Here is a 17711-nt window from a genome sequence, read left to right as displayed (position 1 = left end):
GAGCGTGAGACTCTTACGAGTACGCGATCTCAAGGTTGCGGGTTCGACCCCCGCATCGGGCTGTTCCTATAATACATATTCAATGATTGAGATGTGCTTTCTTTTTGACGTTTTTGCGTATATTGTTTTGTGAAGAGTTTGTTGAAGCAGTGGTGGTGGCAGACTAATCAAGTCTGTTGCAATACCGAGCTTGAAATCATCATGTTGGGCTTGGCTTCCTTTATTACTTATGTCATGATTGAAAAGTGTATCTTTTCCTTCTTCTTTTATGTGAACGTCTCCTCTTTATTTTTGTGTGCGTCTACTGGGTCAGACGTGTAAGTGCTAAGAATTTGCGACAGTGTGTCTACCCTGGAACAAGTGATAAATATCCAATATCAGAGTCTGTATATCAGTGTCCATTTATATTATGTGTTTCAGTTTTGCAATTGGCTCCCAAAATTATGTTCCTTCTTATTTCATCCTTAGATCTTTTACCAAGTTGTATCAATATCACCGAATCGTCATAGCCACCGGAACCCCCCAAACCGTCCGGTCATTCGGAGCCGATCTTCACCCCCACCGCATCGTCAAGTCCGGACCTCGGCTCGCCGTCCTGCAAGTCCTCACATGCCCATATCCAGCAGTTCAGCTTGAGCCTTACTCCGCATTTGCTGGCTACGTCGTATATGCTTGCCAATCCCTTTATCTAGTACTCATGTCTCTGCTGTTTCGCGCCATCAGGCGCTCTTTGTCGCGACAACCTCTACGTGATACCAATTACGCCCCTCATAGATGTAATCATATCCCTAGACCTTACTTGCCTCTCATGTATTTCCGACAAGAGTCATCGTCAGCAAATAAACCTCCGCCTTCAGTACCACGACCGAGCTCGTCAGTACTCCTTGTGTCGCCAGCTAATGAGGTCCTCCTGCTTCACCGCGTCCATACTTCTTCTTCGTTTGCCTCAGCCCACGTCTTCCCGGGTGGAAACTTGGACCCTTACCATGACGGTGCCATCCCTGATGAGGGATCACCAGAGAGGCATCAGGATGGGCTCGCATACAGAATAGGTGCAATCAGGGAGACGTTTGAAGAAACAGGTATCTTACTGGCGAGGAAGAACAATGAGCTTATAAATCTGGACGTCAAGGACAGAGACGCTGCGAGGAAGATGATTCATGGGAACCAAGTCAAGTTTCTGGAGTGGCTTGAGTCAGTGGGCGCTGAGCCAGATCTTGGTGAGATGAACGACCAATACACAGAAGGGAGCGTTATTAACAAAATACAGATGGCCTCATTCCGTTCACACGCTGGGTCACACCGGCAACCAACAACAAGCGCTTCACGACACAGATGTATCTTTATATGCTCCCGCAGTCACGTAGCGATATGCCATCTGAGATGCTCATCCCTACACCCGACAATGGAGTCGAGCACACAGCCGCGCTCTTCGCACCAGCGCAATCTTTCTTATCTCGGGCCTCGACCAACAGTATCATTCTCTTCCCGCCACAATACTTCCTCTTAACACTGGTTGCCAAGATTATAACGAGTTCTTCAGAAGGCACGGGACCGCAGCAAATTTTAGAACAAAGGGAGCAGCTGCTATCGTTTCTTAAACAAGTGCCCACGACAGAGACGGAGAAGGGCAAGCAACACAAAACATCCATGATCCCCTGGGCCAATAAAGTTATGAGCCCACATAACCTGTTTATTAGGAAACAGGATAAGAGGATTGTATTAGGACTGGATAAGCCAGGACCCGAGCTCAGAGATTCAGAGAGAGGAGGGGACTGGGAACGTGTGGTTCTTGTCAATTTCGGCAAAGGGGGACCGACCAACGTCGAAGTAAGGGGGAGAGAAGAGGTCCTGGAAGAAGAGAGACAGAGTAAATCTCAAGAGGAGAGGCTATGATTGCAGAATGAATCAGATTACAAGTCCGACAGACTTCCTCTGCAGCGGCATAAGAGCCACGAAAGGAAAGAAACAGAGCGGCTCGTCCGTACAAGTGGGCATAGTAAGTGAAAGCTCAGATTTAACAAGATATATTGAGAAGAAAGCTGGCTTCGTCTACCACCCTACATATAAGTAATTACAAAACATAGATATCCAGTCTCAGATACAAGTCAGTAGCCATTAAATCCCACAAGCAACTCGCTCATCGGAAGGAAGATTGTCTAGATTCATCGGCTCACAAAACAAATTCCCACGGGTATCATACAAGCACATTCACCCCCAATACACACCATCTATGGTCTTTTGGTTAATTCACCATATTTTTTGCTGGTGGAGCATCTATCTACATACCACGAACATTTTGGCTCCAGTGGTGCCAGTTAAAATCCTCCCCAAGCATGTCGACATCATCCATACCCGCCGTCTGACCAAAGTTTGGGTTCATGTTTTGGTAAACACCACCCCAGAGATAAGGCGGCGGTACATCGTCTTTCGGTATTTGCATAGACTGGGGGTGAAATTGCTGACCCATGTCTAATGCTTGCGTCGTCTGTGGTTGCGGCATCTGAGCAGTTGTAGTCATGGGTGTCGTCCCAGTATTCATGGCCTTCATTTCGGCTGCACCAGCGTCATTCAGTGGCCAGAAGCCTGCCATGTTAAAGTCGGCGCCCTGTGACATTATGTTGTTCATAAAGTCCATCGTAGTGTCGGAGAGATCAAAGCTTCCTGGAATGTCGTTGACTGACGGTGTCCGAGGGCGAGATGGGATCTGTGCTTGTGTAGTGGGTTGGAGCATTTCTGGCAGTGGTGCAGGACTGAGCTCAGCCGGGGTAGACGTCGGTATGTTACTTCCGTCAGCGCGCACCAGGTACCGCCATTTTTCCCTGATCTCGTCCATCTTGTTGACATTCCGATCAGTTTCCTGGCCAAATCGAGTTTGGTACCTGGGGTTTGTCCTTTCTTCAAATTCCAAACGACGAGCTTCTTCGGGGTTGCTGCGAAGCCGAATAATCTCTGCGGCGCGATGTCTTTGTGCTCTGGAGTAAATTCTCCTTATAGGCATCACAACAGACGTATTGTCGCCAGATCGCACAAGCTGCGCTGGGTGATCCTCATACCCATTGATCGCTTCCCAGCCACGCTCCACGAGAGGAGTCCATGGCCTACGGCAACTGGCTATGAGAAAATAGGCCATTGCAGACCAGTTGGTGTAGGTTTTGAATAGCCACCTGAACTGCTTACATCTTGTATCGTTATTCAAGATGTGATTGTACTCCGCGATTTCAAGTGCTGCCAGGTAGGCTCGCTCCCTCGCCTCTTCTGAAAGTGCACCTTCGCCTTCGGAACCGGGAAAGAGTACCGGCTGATATATAACCAGAGTCATCTTGGCCATGATAATACGAGCAATCGAGGCAGCCATCCAATACAAAGGATCGGTATCAGCTGTGACGTGCTTCAGAAATTTGTGCTCAACCCTCTGATAAACATCGATGAGCATGTTTTCTCGTTCAGCAAGAGTAGTGTTCTCCAAAGGCATGTTTTTGGGACAGAATGACATGGATGCAGACGATAGTCGAACAAGGCGTCTGCCGAAACCTGCAATCTCAAAACGAACAATCGCCACCGCACAATCAGAGTGACCTTCTCTGGGCTCAGGAGCTTCTGCTGAATCGGGCTTTATGTCAGCATCGTTGATATTGCTTGGCATCTGCGTGTCGTAGTCTGTAATGATAAGGTCGGTGCCCAACTCATCAGCCGATCGAAGGTCCAGTAAGAGTAATGACCACCAGAGACGTCTCCGCATCTCTGTTTCAAAGGGGCTCAGCCCAAAATGCGATCCATCGCGGTGAAGACCCATACCCTGAGCCAGGTGAGCTACTAGGCCGGTTAGAGACCAACAGAAGCGGCTTCCATCTTGGCCCTTAACTACAAGAAGGAAGATGAGCAAAGCCTGCATGATCGGGGTGTCTAACGAGTTGAGAAAGTTGGCTTTGGCGAGCGCCTGCTCAACGGCGAAACGGTACTGTACAAGGACATCCTCTTTGTTGACACTAAGATTGGCTCGGACCTTGGTTAGAGTTAGCATCTCCGTCACTGTAGCTGAAGACTTGAACATACCTCATCAGGGTCCAGTGATGTTATCGCAGCGTAGTATATCGCCCAGACCAGTGCTTCGTTCCCAGGAGAGAGTTGCTTGTGGTCCCTTCTCGCATCTCGAAAAACAGGCTCCATAGTGGGTATATGAAGCACTTTAATCAGTGGCTCTACATTCTCCTGGTATACAGACCACAGGAATGGAATGACGGTAGGCAAAGGCCAATATTTGTCCAAATCAACCTCTGTGGAGCGATATCCGAAGATGAAAGCGTTATGGTTCGCCGAGAGCGCAGCGACAGGTGAGCAGTCCGGCGTTTCTTCCAAGTCGGATTCGTCAAAGTCTTCATCGGTGAGTCTTTGTGTTTCTTCTCGTATCGAGTCGAGCTGGTTTACAAGTCAGCCACCAATTTACAAATTTATAATAATTCCAGGTAAACTAACCTCGTCATTGAGTTTTGCCCAAAGTCCATGGCTGACGTATTTTCGACTTCCACTGGTATCGTTGTCATTCAAGACCAGTCGACCAAACTTTTTATGCATACTTTTGCGGGTACTTTCGCTCTGCTCGCTTGTAGCCTCGCTGCCTCGCGGGCTCTCACCAGTGATAGCGGCGTTGCCTTGCTGCGAGGACGCATTTGACAGGTGTCGTTGAGCATTATGTGCAGACGTGTCAAAGGAATTATTTTGACCAGGATGCACAGCTTCAGGCGAACTGGCTGATGATTGACCTTTGCCCCCTGACTCTACCTCGATCTGACCGCTCAGCTCTTCTACGATGCCTTCCAACTTCCTCAATCTCTTCATCAACTCTATCTCACGTTGGCTTGAGTTTTTGGGTGGCGCATTAGGGTCTTTTCGGCGCGGCTGCCGTGGTGCCCTCCCGGGAGCGGGAAAAACGCATGGGATCTGTGCTCGACGACAGTTGGAACATGGCATCTGCTTGTCGCAACGGACCTTTCGGCGGCGACAGGTTACGCATGATCGCGGGTTCAGGGCGGGGGTGTTGCTTCCGGGTTGCTGGATCGGGCTCGTGTGGGCATCGGGACCGGTTGTCTGATAGACAGTAACGTTGCCTTGAAAAGAGGTCGGCTGGGTGTGGAAGGAGGCATCTTGGTGGGCTATGGATGACGGCGACGTTGTGGACTGTTGCGCAGAGTCAAGCCCCTCAGACATGCCGATGTTGTTGAAGCCGGGCCCAAGGGATATACTATCCATGTAGTTGGACATTGTCGTGTTACGTTGGCCAGACGCGCGCGATGATAACGATAATCGAGTCACGGCAACGAGAATGCGTGGGGTAGGTCAAAGGGACAGGCGAATAGTTTGCGGACTGGGGCCGTGGGCTTGGAATGAACGGAATGCGGGCGAAAGAGCATCAACGACCAGGTGCGGTGACGCAGGCGGAACCCCCACTGTCAGGTAAGATGTCAAGTCTCCAATAGACTTCCCGTCGCAAAGCCAGAAGGGGCCAAGAAGAGGCTGAGAAGGCGGTAGCTGTGAAACATAAGAAACGATGCGGGACGGGGACGTTGGTGAGAGACTCCAAAGTCTGGGTCTGGGTCTGGCTGTCTGGGTACCTGAAAGAGAATGAGTTGGTGGGGAGTTTGGATGGGATGGATTGCTCGCGTTGTATTGACGATCCCTTGGCTTTGCCCTGCCTTGGCACAAGCGTCCGTCAAATAAACAAGCCGAGCTGACAGTGACAGTTGGTAGTGGTACAGTAGCAGAGTAGATGGCAGGTACTGTACTGTACAGTCTGTACTGTACCAACCGTCAGCCAAGGTAGCACCCGACGGACAACCCTCACTAAAATTCCGGGGACTTTTCCGTAGGCTCGTAGGGCGGAATAGTATGGATGTAATGTATGGCATGGCATGGCATAGCATGGGGGTCAACGCTATCAATCTGTCTCGAAGTCTACAGAGCCTGCAGAGCCTGCACGAGACCTGGCTTCCTATTTGATGGCTTCATTGTATGATTATTCATTGATATCGGTCAAGTCAGCACTAACTCCGCGTTGGGTATTAGCACCAAACTCGAGAGCTGATTGTTGTCGTCATCAAAGACATGCGTTCTGATCTCAGCAATGCCTGTGCTGCAGAGTCTGTGCTACAGCTAACGGTTCGGTTCTGTCGATGATATCGATAACCATAACTATAAACTGTAAAGTTATGGTTAATTCCGTCATTATTTACGATGCACCTGAGTGCAAAAACTGCGAAATTATATGCGAGTTTGGGTTCCCGAAGCCTCCGACTTGCAAGGTCAATCAATGGGAGGGGTTCCATGAAGTTGTCATAATGTCCAGCCGAACGGTTCAAGAATGCAGAGTCAATGCACTCACTATTGGCTCCAATCAGCCAATAGTTAACGGAGACCGACAATATCGCCGAACTCATGCCATTAACCTGGCCGTTGCTTTATCAAGGCTCGACGTTATACGCCCTCTACTCAAGCTGTTGAGCAACTTGGTTTGCCCGTTATTTTAGTTGAACTTAAGTAGGTATATGTAAGCAATTTTAGGAATGCTGTCAATATTCATATCACATGCAAAAGCGGAGTCTAGTTAGTAGTAATGACGCCTAGGTAGAGTAGAATCGATATTCTACCTAGCGAACCCTGAAGATCTAGGCTTACACATAGTCCGCCATGAGAGACCAAGCTTATCAACACCGCCCTTACGGCATTTGATATCACGAGCCACTATCAGAACGGCAATTCTTTCGTAACATAATGCTAACACGAACTCATTTCACAAAGTTGTGGGGTTTCTGACATGTCACAATTCGATTGCCTTACGTTGATCGGTTCTCACAGAAGCGAGATCGTGTCCCGCAGGTTATGATAGTGGCTTCGAAAGTTTAAGGCAACCCAGTTAGTTGGTATGTACAGAGTATCACTTGACACATCCCACTAGATTAGATGGGATGTTACGTCAATTGAGAGATGCGATTGGTAGCCTACAATGCCGTGAATATGCGGCTTTCTCCTGACAATTGAATTGAACACATCAGAACACGCTTGGTGTGCGATAACTTAGATATGTCTGCCGAGTTCCTTATCTCGCTTGGCTAGATTACCTCCCTAGAGCACCTGATCACTTGGTGGTTGCATACTTAATAAAACAGAATGGCTTATGTTCTTGAAGTACCACTACCTAATCGACTGTCCTCAAGAATTCAATGTGCCCGTTGGCAGTCAGGTGGGTAGCAAAAAAAATAGGGACTTGAAGCAACCCGGACGAAATTATTAGACCACTCTTAGGCTATATAAACACTAAGAGTGATCTAGCATTTATGTTGACTACTAAATCAATCGCGGTTTTTATGCAACCCGCCTGGCAGTTCAACGTATTGATCTAGGGCGATTAAATCCTGATATCGTCAACGGTACGGCCCCACCAAGGCCGGGGCGGAACATGAATCAAAGCCGAATGCCCTCGACTTGAGAAGCCGCATCGGAGCCGGCAAGTCTACAGTATTAGAAATGTGGCTCCCTTTCTGGATGACTTCTTTGTTGGCACCATGATATTGGCTCAGACCATGGTCACAATCAGGTCGCTTTAGCTCTTGAGCTAGTGCACCAACGCAACCCTTTGCCAGATATTTGCCAGCATTCCCACCTGATGAGCTCCAATCTTCTGCCACTTTCCCCTCCCTGTGCCGCGCCATTGAGCGAGGATCAGAACTACGAAGTCAATGCAGTATGGGGTCTTTGCTCAGCTGCCCTACTTGGATTAACATTCCACCACTAAGGGGCCGACAAGTAAAAGTAATATGGCGAGTATGGTGAATAACGGTCTGAGACACCGAATCCGGTGAAGTTGTGGGTGCCAATCTTTCGAAGCAGAGCCTCAATCTCGCCACAGCCATGAGATGTGATTCAATATCGCCTATGGGTGATGCCAGTTCGGGAGACCAGACTGCAGCATTGCCAAGTAATATTGCCCACTGATTCGTTGACTTAAGTGAGGGTCGGATATTAGTGTGGTAGGGTTATGCATGTCATGGTTGTAGTTAAGGGTTTCCAAAGGCTAACCGGGCCGTTGGCGGGGTTCAAGCGTCGAACCTTGGGTGAAATTGGAAGCATGACCGTCGACGAAGATGGAAAGTCGCAACCAAGTCGTTGCGGTATGATAGTGCTTTCCCCACAGATCAGGAAGATGGGAACCGGATCTAGCAAACACAACTGGAAGGATAGACCCGTCATCAAGATTTCACCGGTCCATTGTGCCCCACGAGAGACCTCAGACACAAGGAAGTTAGCTGCAGTATTCGAGATGCTTGATGAGCTGTCATGATCTACCATAGAGGTGGACGGTCAATCTTTCCAAAAAAGTCTGCAACCATTACCCAGGGTCACGACAAGGACCCCGATGTGCTAACGGCATCCTTTTCCCCGATAAGGAATCCGAGCTGTTATGCGTCGACAGCGCAGCCGTCTCATGTGTCCCATATTGGCTTTCCCAGCAGCGCAAGCCAGGCCCGCGAGTCGTCATTGGCGCATCATTGACACCATCAGACGCATCGCGGGTAGACCGATTAAAGAGTCACACCCTATCGCGGTAGTAGAGAAGGGATGCAACACCGTCTTGCTTAATGGTGTGCTCTGCATTCTACCAGCGGAGTAGAAAGGCAAAAGCAGAGCCGCAACTGATGTGGTGTGATATCATTGGTGTCTGGCGGTATGGCTCATGATCAAAGAATCGAGAAGCGGTCCTAATGAGGTTGTACTGAAGCAAGTGGGAGATAAAACTTGGTGGTAAGACTGCCACAGACTAGAAATATAAATTAGCGACTCTTCCACCTTCCAACCCATAACCTTTTGTTCTAACAACCAAGTCGTTCTTAAAATTTCTTCTGCGTGCACTCAAAACCCTACCGGCATACAGCAAACCCACCATCGTCATCAGAATACCCTAGCATTATTGAATCAGCATGGCTGAACCATCCCCGTAAGATCATCCGAGCAAGCTCTTATTCCGCAGCACTAATAGCAACAGAATGATAGATCGATGGGTTAAGGGAACGGAACTGCCTGACGTTTGGGCACAACAGGGGTCAAACAAGAAACCCGAGAAAAGCAAAGCACCTGAAAAGAAGAAATAGACTGCAGGGAAGGACACGAATTGATACCCGCGCCGGCGCACTTGGACACAAGGGAACCAGAATGTATATGTGGGAGGATGCCTTTGAGAGGCGACCCTGTCGTTTATAACTGTATTCATTATCGTTGCCGTTTAAACATGAAATTCGTCTTTTTGTCTAATTGCACGGTGAGCATCGACTCTTCCGAATTTGCGCCCCAGCCTCGGCAAAAGTAATTGTAGGAGATCTGACGCTATGCTGATAAAAGGTAAAAAGGAACCATGCATGCGACAGTGGACAACGGTGCATATAGGTTAATGCCGAAGAAGGAACGCCATACTCGCCATCGTGTGCTATCAAAATCGCTTTCGTTCCTTGCCACGGTGGTTTGTTCGCGGCACGCAGCATACACTTTTGGAGTCGCACCATTTCTTCACATCGTTGGAGTCTACCTCTCCATCATAACCCACACGGCTGAGCTCGCCTGTATTGAGCCATGCTGCGAGATCCTCCAGTATGATGGGCTCGTAAATAAGTATTTTTTCATTCCATGATGGCGTTTGCGGGTCTTTAGTCCGTGGAGCGGACTTAATGGCATTGGCGATATGCTCGAACAGAGCTACCTCCTCATCGGTCTGCGTGACTTCAAGTACCGTCTCTATGTCACCATTGGTTGAGATAGATATATCGAACGGGGCCGAAGAAGGAGACGTCTGTTGAAGATTGGACTGCGGTGAAGACGCGAAGTCACTCCCGTTATCTTCAGAGTCAGGAATTTCAATCACAGACTTTTGAGAAGTTTTGCCCCGGCGAGATGATGCTGTAGGCTTTGGTGGTGAAGCTGACTTGCGCTTGGATGGGGAAGTAATACCCGGCGATGACTCGAGGCTGTCCTTTCTTGGCCGGCCGGGTCGTTTAGGGGTTTCAGGGGGTTGGGCGGAAGGCGGCGGTTCCTGAGGCTCCGAAGCACTGACACTGTTCCTCCGCGATTGACCTTTGGCCTTTTTGGAGCTCTTTGCAGCTTTTGGGGGGGTCTTTGTTTTGGTGACTTTTGTAGTTTTGGGCTTAGCAGCAGCAGGCGATACAGCTGTGGCATGAAAGCTTGCCTGGCCTGTACGAGCTTTGCTCTGCCAACATTGATCAAGCAAGGCAATCATTGCGCTTCTTCGTTTGATAGGTTTAAAGCCAAACTTCTTGATTTCTTTTGCCAGACGGATGTCTGTAAAGTCCTCGTAACTAGGCCGTGGTGGCTGTGGCGGAAGTTCAGGTAATCTCTCGATCTCCTCTGTTGGTGATACTAAAGTCTCATCGGCGGCATAGTTCTGCTCAGGCCTCGCTGGGCCAATGTTTGTGCTAACTGAAAAGTCGCTGTCGGAAAAGTAGGGGGAACCACCCTCCAAGGCAGACATTGCCCTTTCACCAGGCAATGCTGGAGTTTCCGGCAACTCGACCCTGGGGTTGGGTTCACTTGGAGCATGGCTCTCAATCATAATAATACTATCATCTCCGCCCACGTGGTAACCGAAAGGGTTTGCATTAGCGCTCTCCACCGGTGGTATTGTTGTGTCCTCTATCAGGTTTATGACTTCCACATCAAAAAGGTCTCCTTCAGCATCCCGAGCGGCAGCGTCCCAAAGCTTGCTTCGTTGTTGTTCCGGTTCGATACCATCACTCTGGATAGGTATGGTAAAGTCTATATCGTCGTTCTGATCCGATTGCCTCAGAGCAACTTGAAGATCTCTCAAGACAGTTGGCGATTCTTCCCTAGCCAGCTGACTGGAGGTCCCAAAAACAAAATCTTGGTTAGCAACCTGTGCCAAAGCAGCACTTGGCGACAGCAAAACGGGTTGAGGTGGTGCTTTCTTTTTAGAGGCTTTCGCAGTTTTGCGCCGCTGCTTTCCTTTGCCTTTGAGATTGGTTGCCTGTGCATCAGCAGCAGCACCGCCGATGTCATGATTGACGATCGAGAAGTGATCCAATAGAGAAGCACTTGATGCTTCAGGGTCGGGCTGACTAGGCACCCTGTAAGCAGCAGTGGCAAGTTCTGTGATCGTTCTAGGCTTCTTCTTCTTTGGAGGTTTCTTTGTGGGTGACTTCTCGGGTTCCGCCACTGAGGAGCTTGTGGCCTTGGTAGCCAAGAGCTCAATGCGCTTCCTTTTTTTGAGAAAGCTTGAATCTTCGTCTGAGGCGTGTGCAGTGCGGTATGCTAATTCCGAAGGCTCTTCTGCACAAGCATAACCTCCTACAAGATTTTTGAAGACTGGAAGTGGTTGATCTGGCTCAGAAGAGCCCAACCTCTTGAAAGTGGACGAGTCTGAATCGATGCTTACCACGGCCTTCTGGGCAGGGGGGGTCCAGTCTAATCTCCGTGCAGGTGCTTGTTCCAAATGAAGGGGTTCATTCATATTGGCCTTCTCAAGTTTCTCAGTTGCGTCGTATTTCTGTGCTGGCGGAAAATGGTTACTCATAGTACCAGTCCTCTTTTTCTTTATCTTAGACTTCACTTGGGTATCTTCAATGTCTTTGTCGGCAGCATCGTCTTTTGAAGACTGTGACTTGGTTGAGGGAATTGATTTAGTCCGTTTTGGCGCAGCTGGTTTTGTGACTTTCCGCTCTCGAAGTTTCCTGGATGATTTTCCAGTAATCTTGACAACTATTACATCTTCTTCCTGTTGGATCGGAGTGGCAGAATCTCCAGCTATGAAGCCACCATTGGCCAAAGCTTCATCCGCCGAGCCCGCGACCGCTTTGGAATTGGCAGTAGTAACAGATGCCTCCAATGAAGGCGTCGAAGTGACCTTTCTTGCGGAAACGAAGCCCGGCATTTCATTCATTGGTAATGTTGAAGTCCGGTGGCCATTCTGGTTCTGAGGCTGACTGTTTGCGAGGACCTCCCGGAGCGGTGGGAGATCAGGGGATGAAGAATTAACAAGAAGTAACTGGCGTCTTGTATCGCGAAGTGGCGACAGCCCCAAGACATCAGGGGATACCATGGCGCTCAAGATTATGGATCGAGAGCGCACAGCGCATCTCGGACCCTTTATTCGTGGCAGAATGATGTCGAGGTTGAAAAGACGTTGCAAATACGAAACGGCGGGGTCATAATTTGAAAAGCCTTGATTGCCTTTTTTTGAATCTTGCGGTCATGAGATAATGGTTCGCCCTTAGGCAAGGGGGTCCGCCGCCAAAAACTACACGCTACTAAGACGCTAGGCGACTGCGAAACGCGCTGTCACATGACATGAGGACGGCGATACTAACTCTGGCGGCGACGGCGATACGAACATGCCAAGTGCCTGGTAGAAAAACAAAAAACAACAACTTCTACGACGAAATGATCATGTTGGCATGAGCACTAGGCTCGTGCCTGGGGGCACGAAATGCCTAAAATAAATAAAAATTACTTTGTATTTTTCCTCTGTGATGTCTTGCTTTAAAACATTTATCTATTATGTGAAAGTGAATACACGATTCAATTAGAAAATGTTCAGGATCTTTCAACTTCAGTCATCTTCACTAACCTTCGCAGTCGGAATTGACCAACGTCACAGTAAGTCGACAATTCGAAGATCTTTATCTCCTTAGACCACGTAACGCCTGTGGATCCTGATGACATATGATTGGAGAGATGACTTCTAATTATTCAACTAAGCAGAAAACCCCGATCCAATAATTCAATATTACAGTTGCCCCACAGGCGCGAGCCCTGGTGAGCACACGCACAAAATTGAAAAGCCAGCTTAAACGATTGCTACTTCTCCCACTTGCGACGACCTCACCTCCCGCCGACACTACCACTCAAAAACCACCCAAAACCACCCCCCCAAACAGGCAAAATGGAGAACGACCGCGGCGAGATTGTGGACCTGTAAGACATCACCTCGGATATTGGTTTTGGACGTGCGAAGGAATAGATGAATTATGATACTGATACGGCATCAACAGTTACGTCCCCCGCAAGTGCAGCGCCACCAACCGCATCATCAAGGCCAAGGATCACGGCTCTGTTCAGATCTCCATCGCCAAGGTTGACGAGAACGGCCGTGCCATCCAGGGCGAGAACCACGTCTACGCCCTCTGCGGTTTCGTCCGAGCCATGGGCGAGAGCGACGACTCCCTCAACCGACTGGCCCAGCGTGACGGCCTCCTCAAGAGCGTCTGGAGCGGACAGCGATAAATCAACAAAGTGTGGGAAAAAGTTACTCGACATCTGGTTCTGAGAATCCTCTCAAAGGAATTCTGATACGAATGGACCACAGGGTTTTGGGTCCGGGCACGAAGGCAATGGGTGAAAGAAACTAGGGTTGGCTGCATCTAGCAAATCCACTTCGAGGCGTTCGGCTCGATTTTGAGACAACATTACGATATCCCGAATCCGTGTTTGAAGATGTGATGAACTGGTTACAATCCCCCGATACGGCTGGCGAAGTCTCCTAGGACAGACCTTACAAGTCAACCTACTCCGAGGATTCTGGGGCTACTCTGATAGTCTCCGTGCCGCAGATTGACTAGGCTCTGAAAAAGCCGTAGCGCTCAAGTCGTTTGCTATGGTACAGATACGGGTCTAACATGAATTTTCAATTATGTGATTATATTAAGCATGTGCAATTGCTATTGACTTGACATCATCCTCCGAGGTCATCACATGCAGCCATTACGTAGATGTCAGTCCAGCAAAATTGCCATTTAAAGTTGTACCAACCACCAAGTAGATGTCAGTCCCTCTTGACCACTTGCTATTGTTGTTTTCGCCCATTCTGGTAATTATCATACGCAATGCTCTGGATGAAAAGGCGCTCAAAGATGAATATGTGTATCCCAATTGACTTATACCGAGTATGGTGTTCTCGTATTGAGAAATAAACCCCGCCATATGCGCGCGATTCTTCCCTCAGTCCAACATCAGACGAATGCATACTTGACAGTAGTGAACCCTGAAATGCATGTTCTGAACAGGGTATCCGTTTTTAGGCTAGTAGAAATGTTGGCTCCCTAAAATGCTTTGTTGTGTCTCTCAAATCATTTAGACAAGCATATCAAAACTATAGAAATACAAGCGGCCTACCCCAAAACCACACTTACAAAACTCAATGCCCGCTCACTTTACTCATCAATAGCGAGTCCCTCTTTGTAGGCCGCCAATGCTCGCTCCCGACAATCCTTGTGTGTGACGATAGGTGCAGGGTATCCCTTCTTCTTGGCTTGAGGACCGGCCTTTCGATTATACGGATCATGAATCGCCTTACTGTCAAGGTCTTTCAGCTCAGGGACCCACTTGCGGATGTAATCGCCGTCGGGATCAAACTTCTCGCTCTGTAGCAAAGGATTGAAGATACGGAAGTATGGTTGAGGGTCGACACCGACGCTGGCACTGAAACCCCAGCCGCCGTTGTTCGAGGCAAAGTCGCCGTCAACGAGATGCTCCATAAAGTATTTCTCGCCTTTTCGCCTAACTGCGAGTTAATGGGGCAAGTCCAAGAAGACATGAGGAGTATCTTACCAATCTAACAAAAGGTCCTTTGCGAGAAATGAAGCGACGATCATGCGGCATCGGTTGTGCATATAACCTATCGTATTCATCTGTCGCATAGCGGCATCAACAATCGGGAAGCCTGTCCGGCCCTCGCACCACGCCGCAAAGTGGTCGTTATCATATGACCACGATATGTTTGAGTATTCCGGCTTAAAAGGCTTGTTCATACTGGCCATGTTAGCGAAAGAATGGGCATCCAGGCAACGGGCTATACTTACCAGACATAGGGCCAGTTGACAAGAACATGCTTGTAAAAGTCTCGCCATGCAACTTCGCTAATCCATGTCTGGATACCATCGTTGCCTCCATTCAATTTCTTGGTCTTGTTCCTGTCACGCGCGGTTCGCACACACGTTCTCGCACTGATTGTCCCAGACGCTAGATGGACCGATAGTGAGGAAGTGGCTGCATCAGCTGGTATGTTCCTCTTCTCATGGTAGTTCCCAATCCTCTCTTCGCAAAATTTGCCTAGGCGCTTCTTTGCCTCATGCTCTCCGCATGGCCACAGCGAGCGTAAGCGCTCCTTCTCCCCGTCGCCAAGTCGTTTGCTCTTGGGTGCTTCAGGAATTTCAACGTTAAACAGCTTTTTGAACTTCTTGCGCGCGCTGTCCGGGTTCTTCTCAGGCGGCTCATACAGCTCCAATAGGTCGAGATTCTCGTGGATATGAGCAATCCATGTCTTTAACCATGGAGTATAGACTGCATATTGTTTTCCAGCACCAGTATGAAGCTCCCCTGGAGGGACAATGCAGGTGTCGTGGACGACTTCGAATGCTTTGCCATTTTCTGCAAAATCCTTGATCATCGCGGCCTCTCTTCGCAGTTCATCAACCTCGTACTCCATGTTGGCATACAAATGACTTGCGCCCCATTCATCCATGAGCTCCAGTATTCGATCGGGGAGATGCTTCCTCTTCTCGACTGTCTCTACATACAGCGGGATATCGAGCTTCGCGAGGTCTTCCTTGATAACTGAAAGTGTCCGTAACATAAAGTCGATTCGCACCGGGGCTCTCACATGGGCCTCGTAGTCTTGTGGGCTGATGATGTACAGAGCAATCAATGGAACTCCCGCTTCTTTCGCCTTGTCACTCGCCAGAGCCAAGGCTCTGTTGTCTGATATTCTCAAATCCATTTTGAACCAGTGAACAACGGCATCCTTGACATCGATACTTTTGCGCTCCTTTGCCGTGACCTCGAGAGCATCAACCAGGACCTCAATCGGGCGGGGAATTTCGTTGTCGTTGTAGGCGCGAGCTCGCGCATTGCTCATTTCTGCCGGATAGAATTTTCGGATTGCGATCCCGTTCTCTTCGGCCTCCTGGGCTTTGTGATGTGGTCGGCGCAAAGCATCTGATGAGCCGGAACCGTTCGTCTTGGGGGTCTTTGCCTTTTTAGCGGTACCGGCTGCTGAGGGAGACGAGGACTCGCGCTTGAGTCGCTTGGAGGGCATTGTCGTAAATTTCGCAAGGGACAAGAATGCAGTATTTCGATATGTCTGTGGTTGTAATCTGAGAGGCGATTGCAATACTCTCAGGGACAATATCTGCATGTGCGATCCAAATCGCGACATGAAAAGGCGTGTACGGAGTACAACTAGGTACCTACCTAGGCAGTTTCGATTGTGTATATGAAGAGAAGTAGCCAGGAAAGGGGGAAAACACACCAGATTTTCCTAGGTACTCAAAGCATCCTGGCCTTGCTTTTCCCAATACCCATATCTTATTTAGTGCAAACAATAACAGTGGCTGACTGGGAAGTGTGAAACTTCGATTTGAAATACGTCATGATGTTCCTGGCGATCGAAGCTTCCACCAAAGGGATCTGAGATTCACAGATCTTTAGGGGTTTAGTGTCCGATCTTCTTCTCTGATTGGCTTGTGTTTGTTTCTGTAGCAGTCTCGAGGAGCCCGTGCTTGGTATATCCACCTTCTGTTACCTCTAGGCCTTCAATTATAACTGCAGTTCGATGTGTAGGCAAAGATAAAAGGAGAGCTTTTGCTAGCACTCTCTTCGTTATGCAATTTACCAAGGTACTTCAGCAGACTTTGAGAGAATCCATCATGAGTTCTACTTGATGTCGCTGTTCGAGTGGCCCAACATTGTAATTGCCGAAATTGGCTACAGAAAACACGGCATTGCGATATTATCTTTGTCTTCTTTGGGGTAATCAATTTGGATATCATTCTTCTGCTATTGACTTGACTTTGGAGCAGCACATAAAATACCTAGGTAGCTACTAGGCAATTAGGTACTTAACTCCAAGCAGTGAATGTCTTGTCTGTTTATTTGGTAATAGCCCAGCACCTGGTATTGGGTTATAATAAAGACGACACGGCAGTTGCGATTTGACCTTCCGTGATGGAGCTTTGTGATTGGTTGAACGTTGTCCACTGGCAAGAGCGATAGCCTGACGACACCTTGCTTGGGTCCTTCGATGCCTGCGCGCGTCAATCTCACGCGTTTCTCTCACGACAAGGACACACAATATCACACTCGCTGTTCATTTCATATTCTCCGCAAGATTTTTTGGACTTGCGGCACTTTTCGCTGAATGTTTCCGTGAACCGTGACACGAGTCGGCCAGCCAAATATTTCTTCGACTTGAACGCTGCCTAAAGAAAAAGAAAGTTCAAGAAACACCCCTCTCTGTCGACTTGTACCACTTGGACTTCCAACATCTTTGACAAATCTGGCCTATGGAAACGAAGTTGTGAACCAAGTTCGGCCCTGGTCCCTGAACAGCATATTCTCCGACCTTTCAATCTTAGTCCAGTGCATCCTCACCAGACTCGCATGTTGTGCGACGCTTCTTTACATACATTTCCGCAACTGAATCCCACTGAACTCCTGCCAAATCTGCGGCTCCAGGTGCCGCGCTGAAGTAAAAGCGCCCTCAGTTTCATTCCACCGAAGAAAATCCATAGCAGGAGTGTCATTGCAACTCACCGCTGCTTTCGAGTGTTGGGACAGCTGCTCTACTGTTACCAACGTCATCTCCTTGCCTCATCAGCCATGTCCCTCAACAAGTCATGGCGGCCCCTGCCGCTCCAGCC

At 48.8% G+C, this 17711-nt stretch overlaps 5 protein-coding genes across 5 annotated transcripts, besides 1 other annotated feature; 2 read left to right on the top strand and 3 right to left on the bottom strand.

Moving 5' to 3' along the window:
• Positions 1 to 201: 201 nt before the first annotated feature.
• Positions 202 to 2115, top strand: FPSE_12021 (uncharacterized protein; the record flags this gene model as incomplete). Its single annotated transcript, XM_009265138.1, has 5 exons — positions 202 to 317; positions 469 to 1220; positions 1271 to 1870; positions 1913 to 1999; positions 2096 to 2115. 5 exons carry the CDS (start codon positions 202 to 204, stop codon positions 2113 to 2115), a joined length of 1575 nt encoding a protein of 524 aa, XP_009263413.1.
• A 166-nt stretch (positions 2116 to 2281) lies between these two features.
• FPSE_12020 (uncharacterized protein) lies at positions 2282 to 5262 on the bottom strand (the record flags this gene model as incomplete). Its single annotated transcript, XM_009265137.1, has 3 exons — positions 2282 to 4006; positions 4057 to 4419; positions 4477 to 5262. 3 exons carry the CDS (start codon positions 5260 to 5262, stop codon positions 2282 to 2284), a joined length of 2874 nt encoding a protein of 957 aa, XP_009263412.1.
• A 637-nt stretch (positions 5263 to 5899) lies between these two features.
• Positions 5900 to 5923: a microsatellite.
• A 3555-nt stretch (positions 5924 to 9478) lies between these two features.
• Positions 9479 to 12115, bottom strand: FPSE_12019 (uncharacterized protein; the record flags this gene model as incomplete). The annotated part of the gene is made up of 1 exon (XM_009265136.1): positions 9479 to 12115. One exon carries the CDS (start codon positions 12113 to 12115, stop codon positions 9479 to 9481), a length of 2637 nt encoding a protein of 878 aa, XP_009263411.1.
• An 843-nt stretch (positions 12116 to 12958) lies between these two features.
• Positions 12959 to 13299, top strand: FPSE_12018 (uncharacterized protein; the record flags this gene model as incomplete). The annotated part of the gene is made up of 2 exons (XM_009265135.1): positions 12959 to 12990; positions 13068 to 13299. 2 exons carry the CDS (start codon positions 12959 to 12961, stop codon positions 13297 to 13299), a joined length of 264 nt encoding a protein of 87 aa, XP_009263410.1.
• A 926-nt stretch (positions 13300 to 14225) lies between these two features.
• FPSE_12017 (uncharacterized protein) lies at positions 14226 to 16108 on the bottom strand (the record flags this gene model as incomplete). The annotated part of the gene is made up of 3 exons (XM_009265134.1): positions 14226 to 14571; positions 14623 to 14823; positions 14874 to 16108. 3 exons carry the CDS (start codon positions 16106 to 16108, stop codon positions 14226 to 14228), a joined length of 1782 nt encoding a protein of 593 aa, XP_009263409.1.
• Between the last annotated feature and the right edge of the window lie 1603 nt (positions 16109 to 17711).

This window comes from Fusarium pseudograminearum, chromosome 1 (genome assembly GCF_000303195.2).
Source record: "Fusarium pseudograminearum CS3096 chromosome 1, whole genome shotgun sequence".
NCBI classification, from domain to species: Eukaryota; Fungi; Ascomycota; class Sordariomycetes; order Hypocreales; family Nectriaceae; genus Fusarium; species Fusarium pseudograminearum.
Note: the sequence above shows the minus strand (reverse complement) of the source record. Positions and strands in the feature narration are given on the sequence as shown.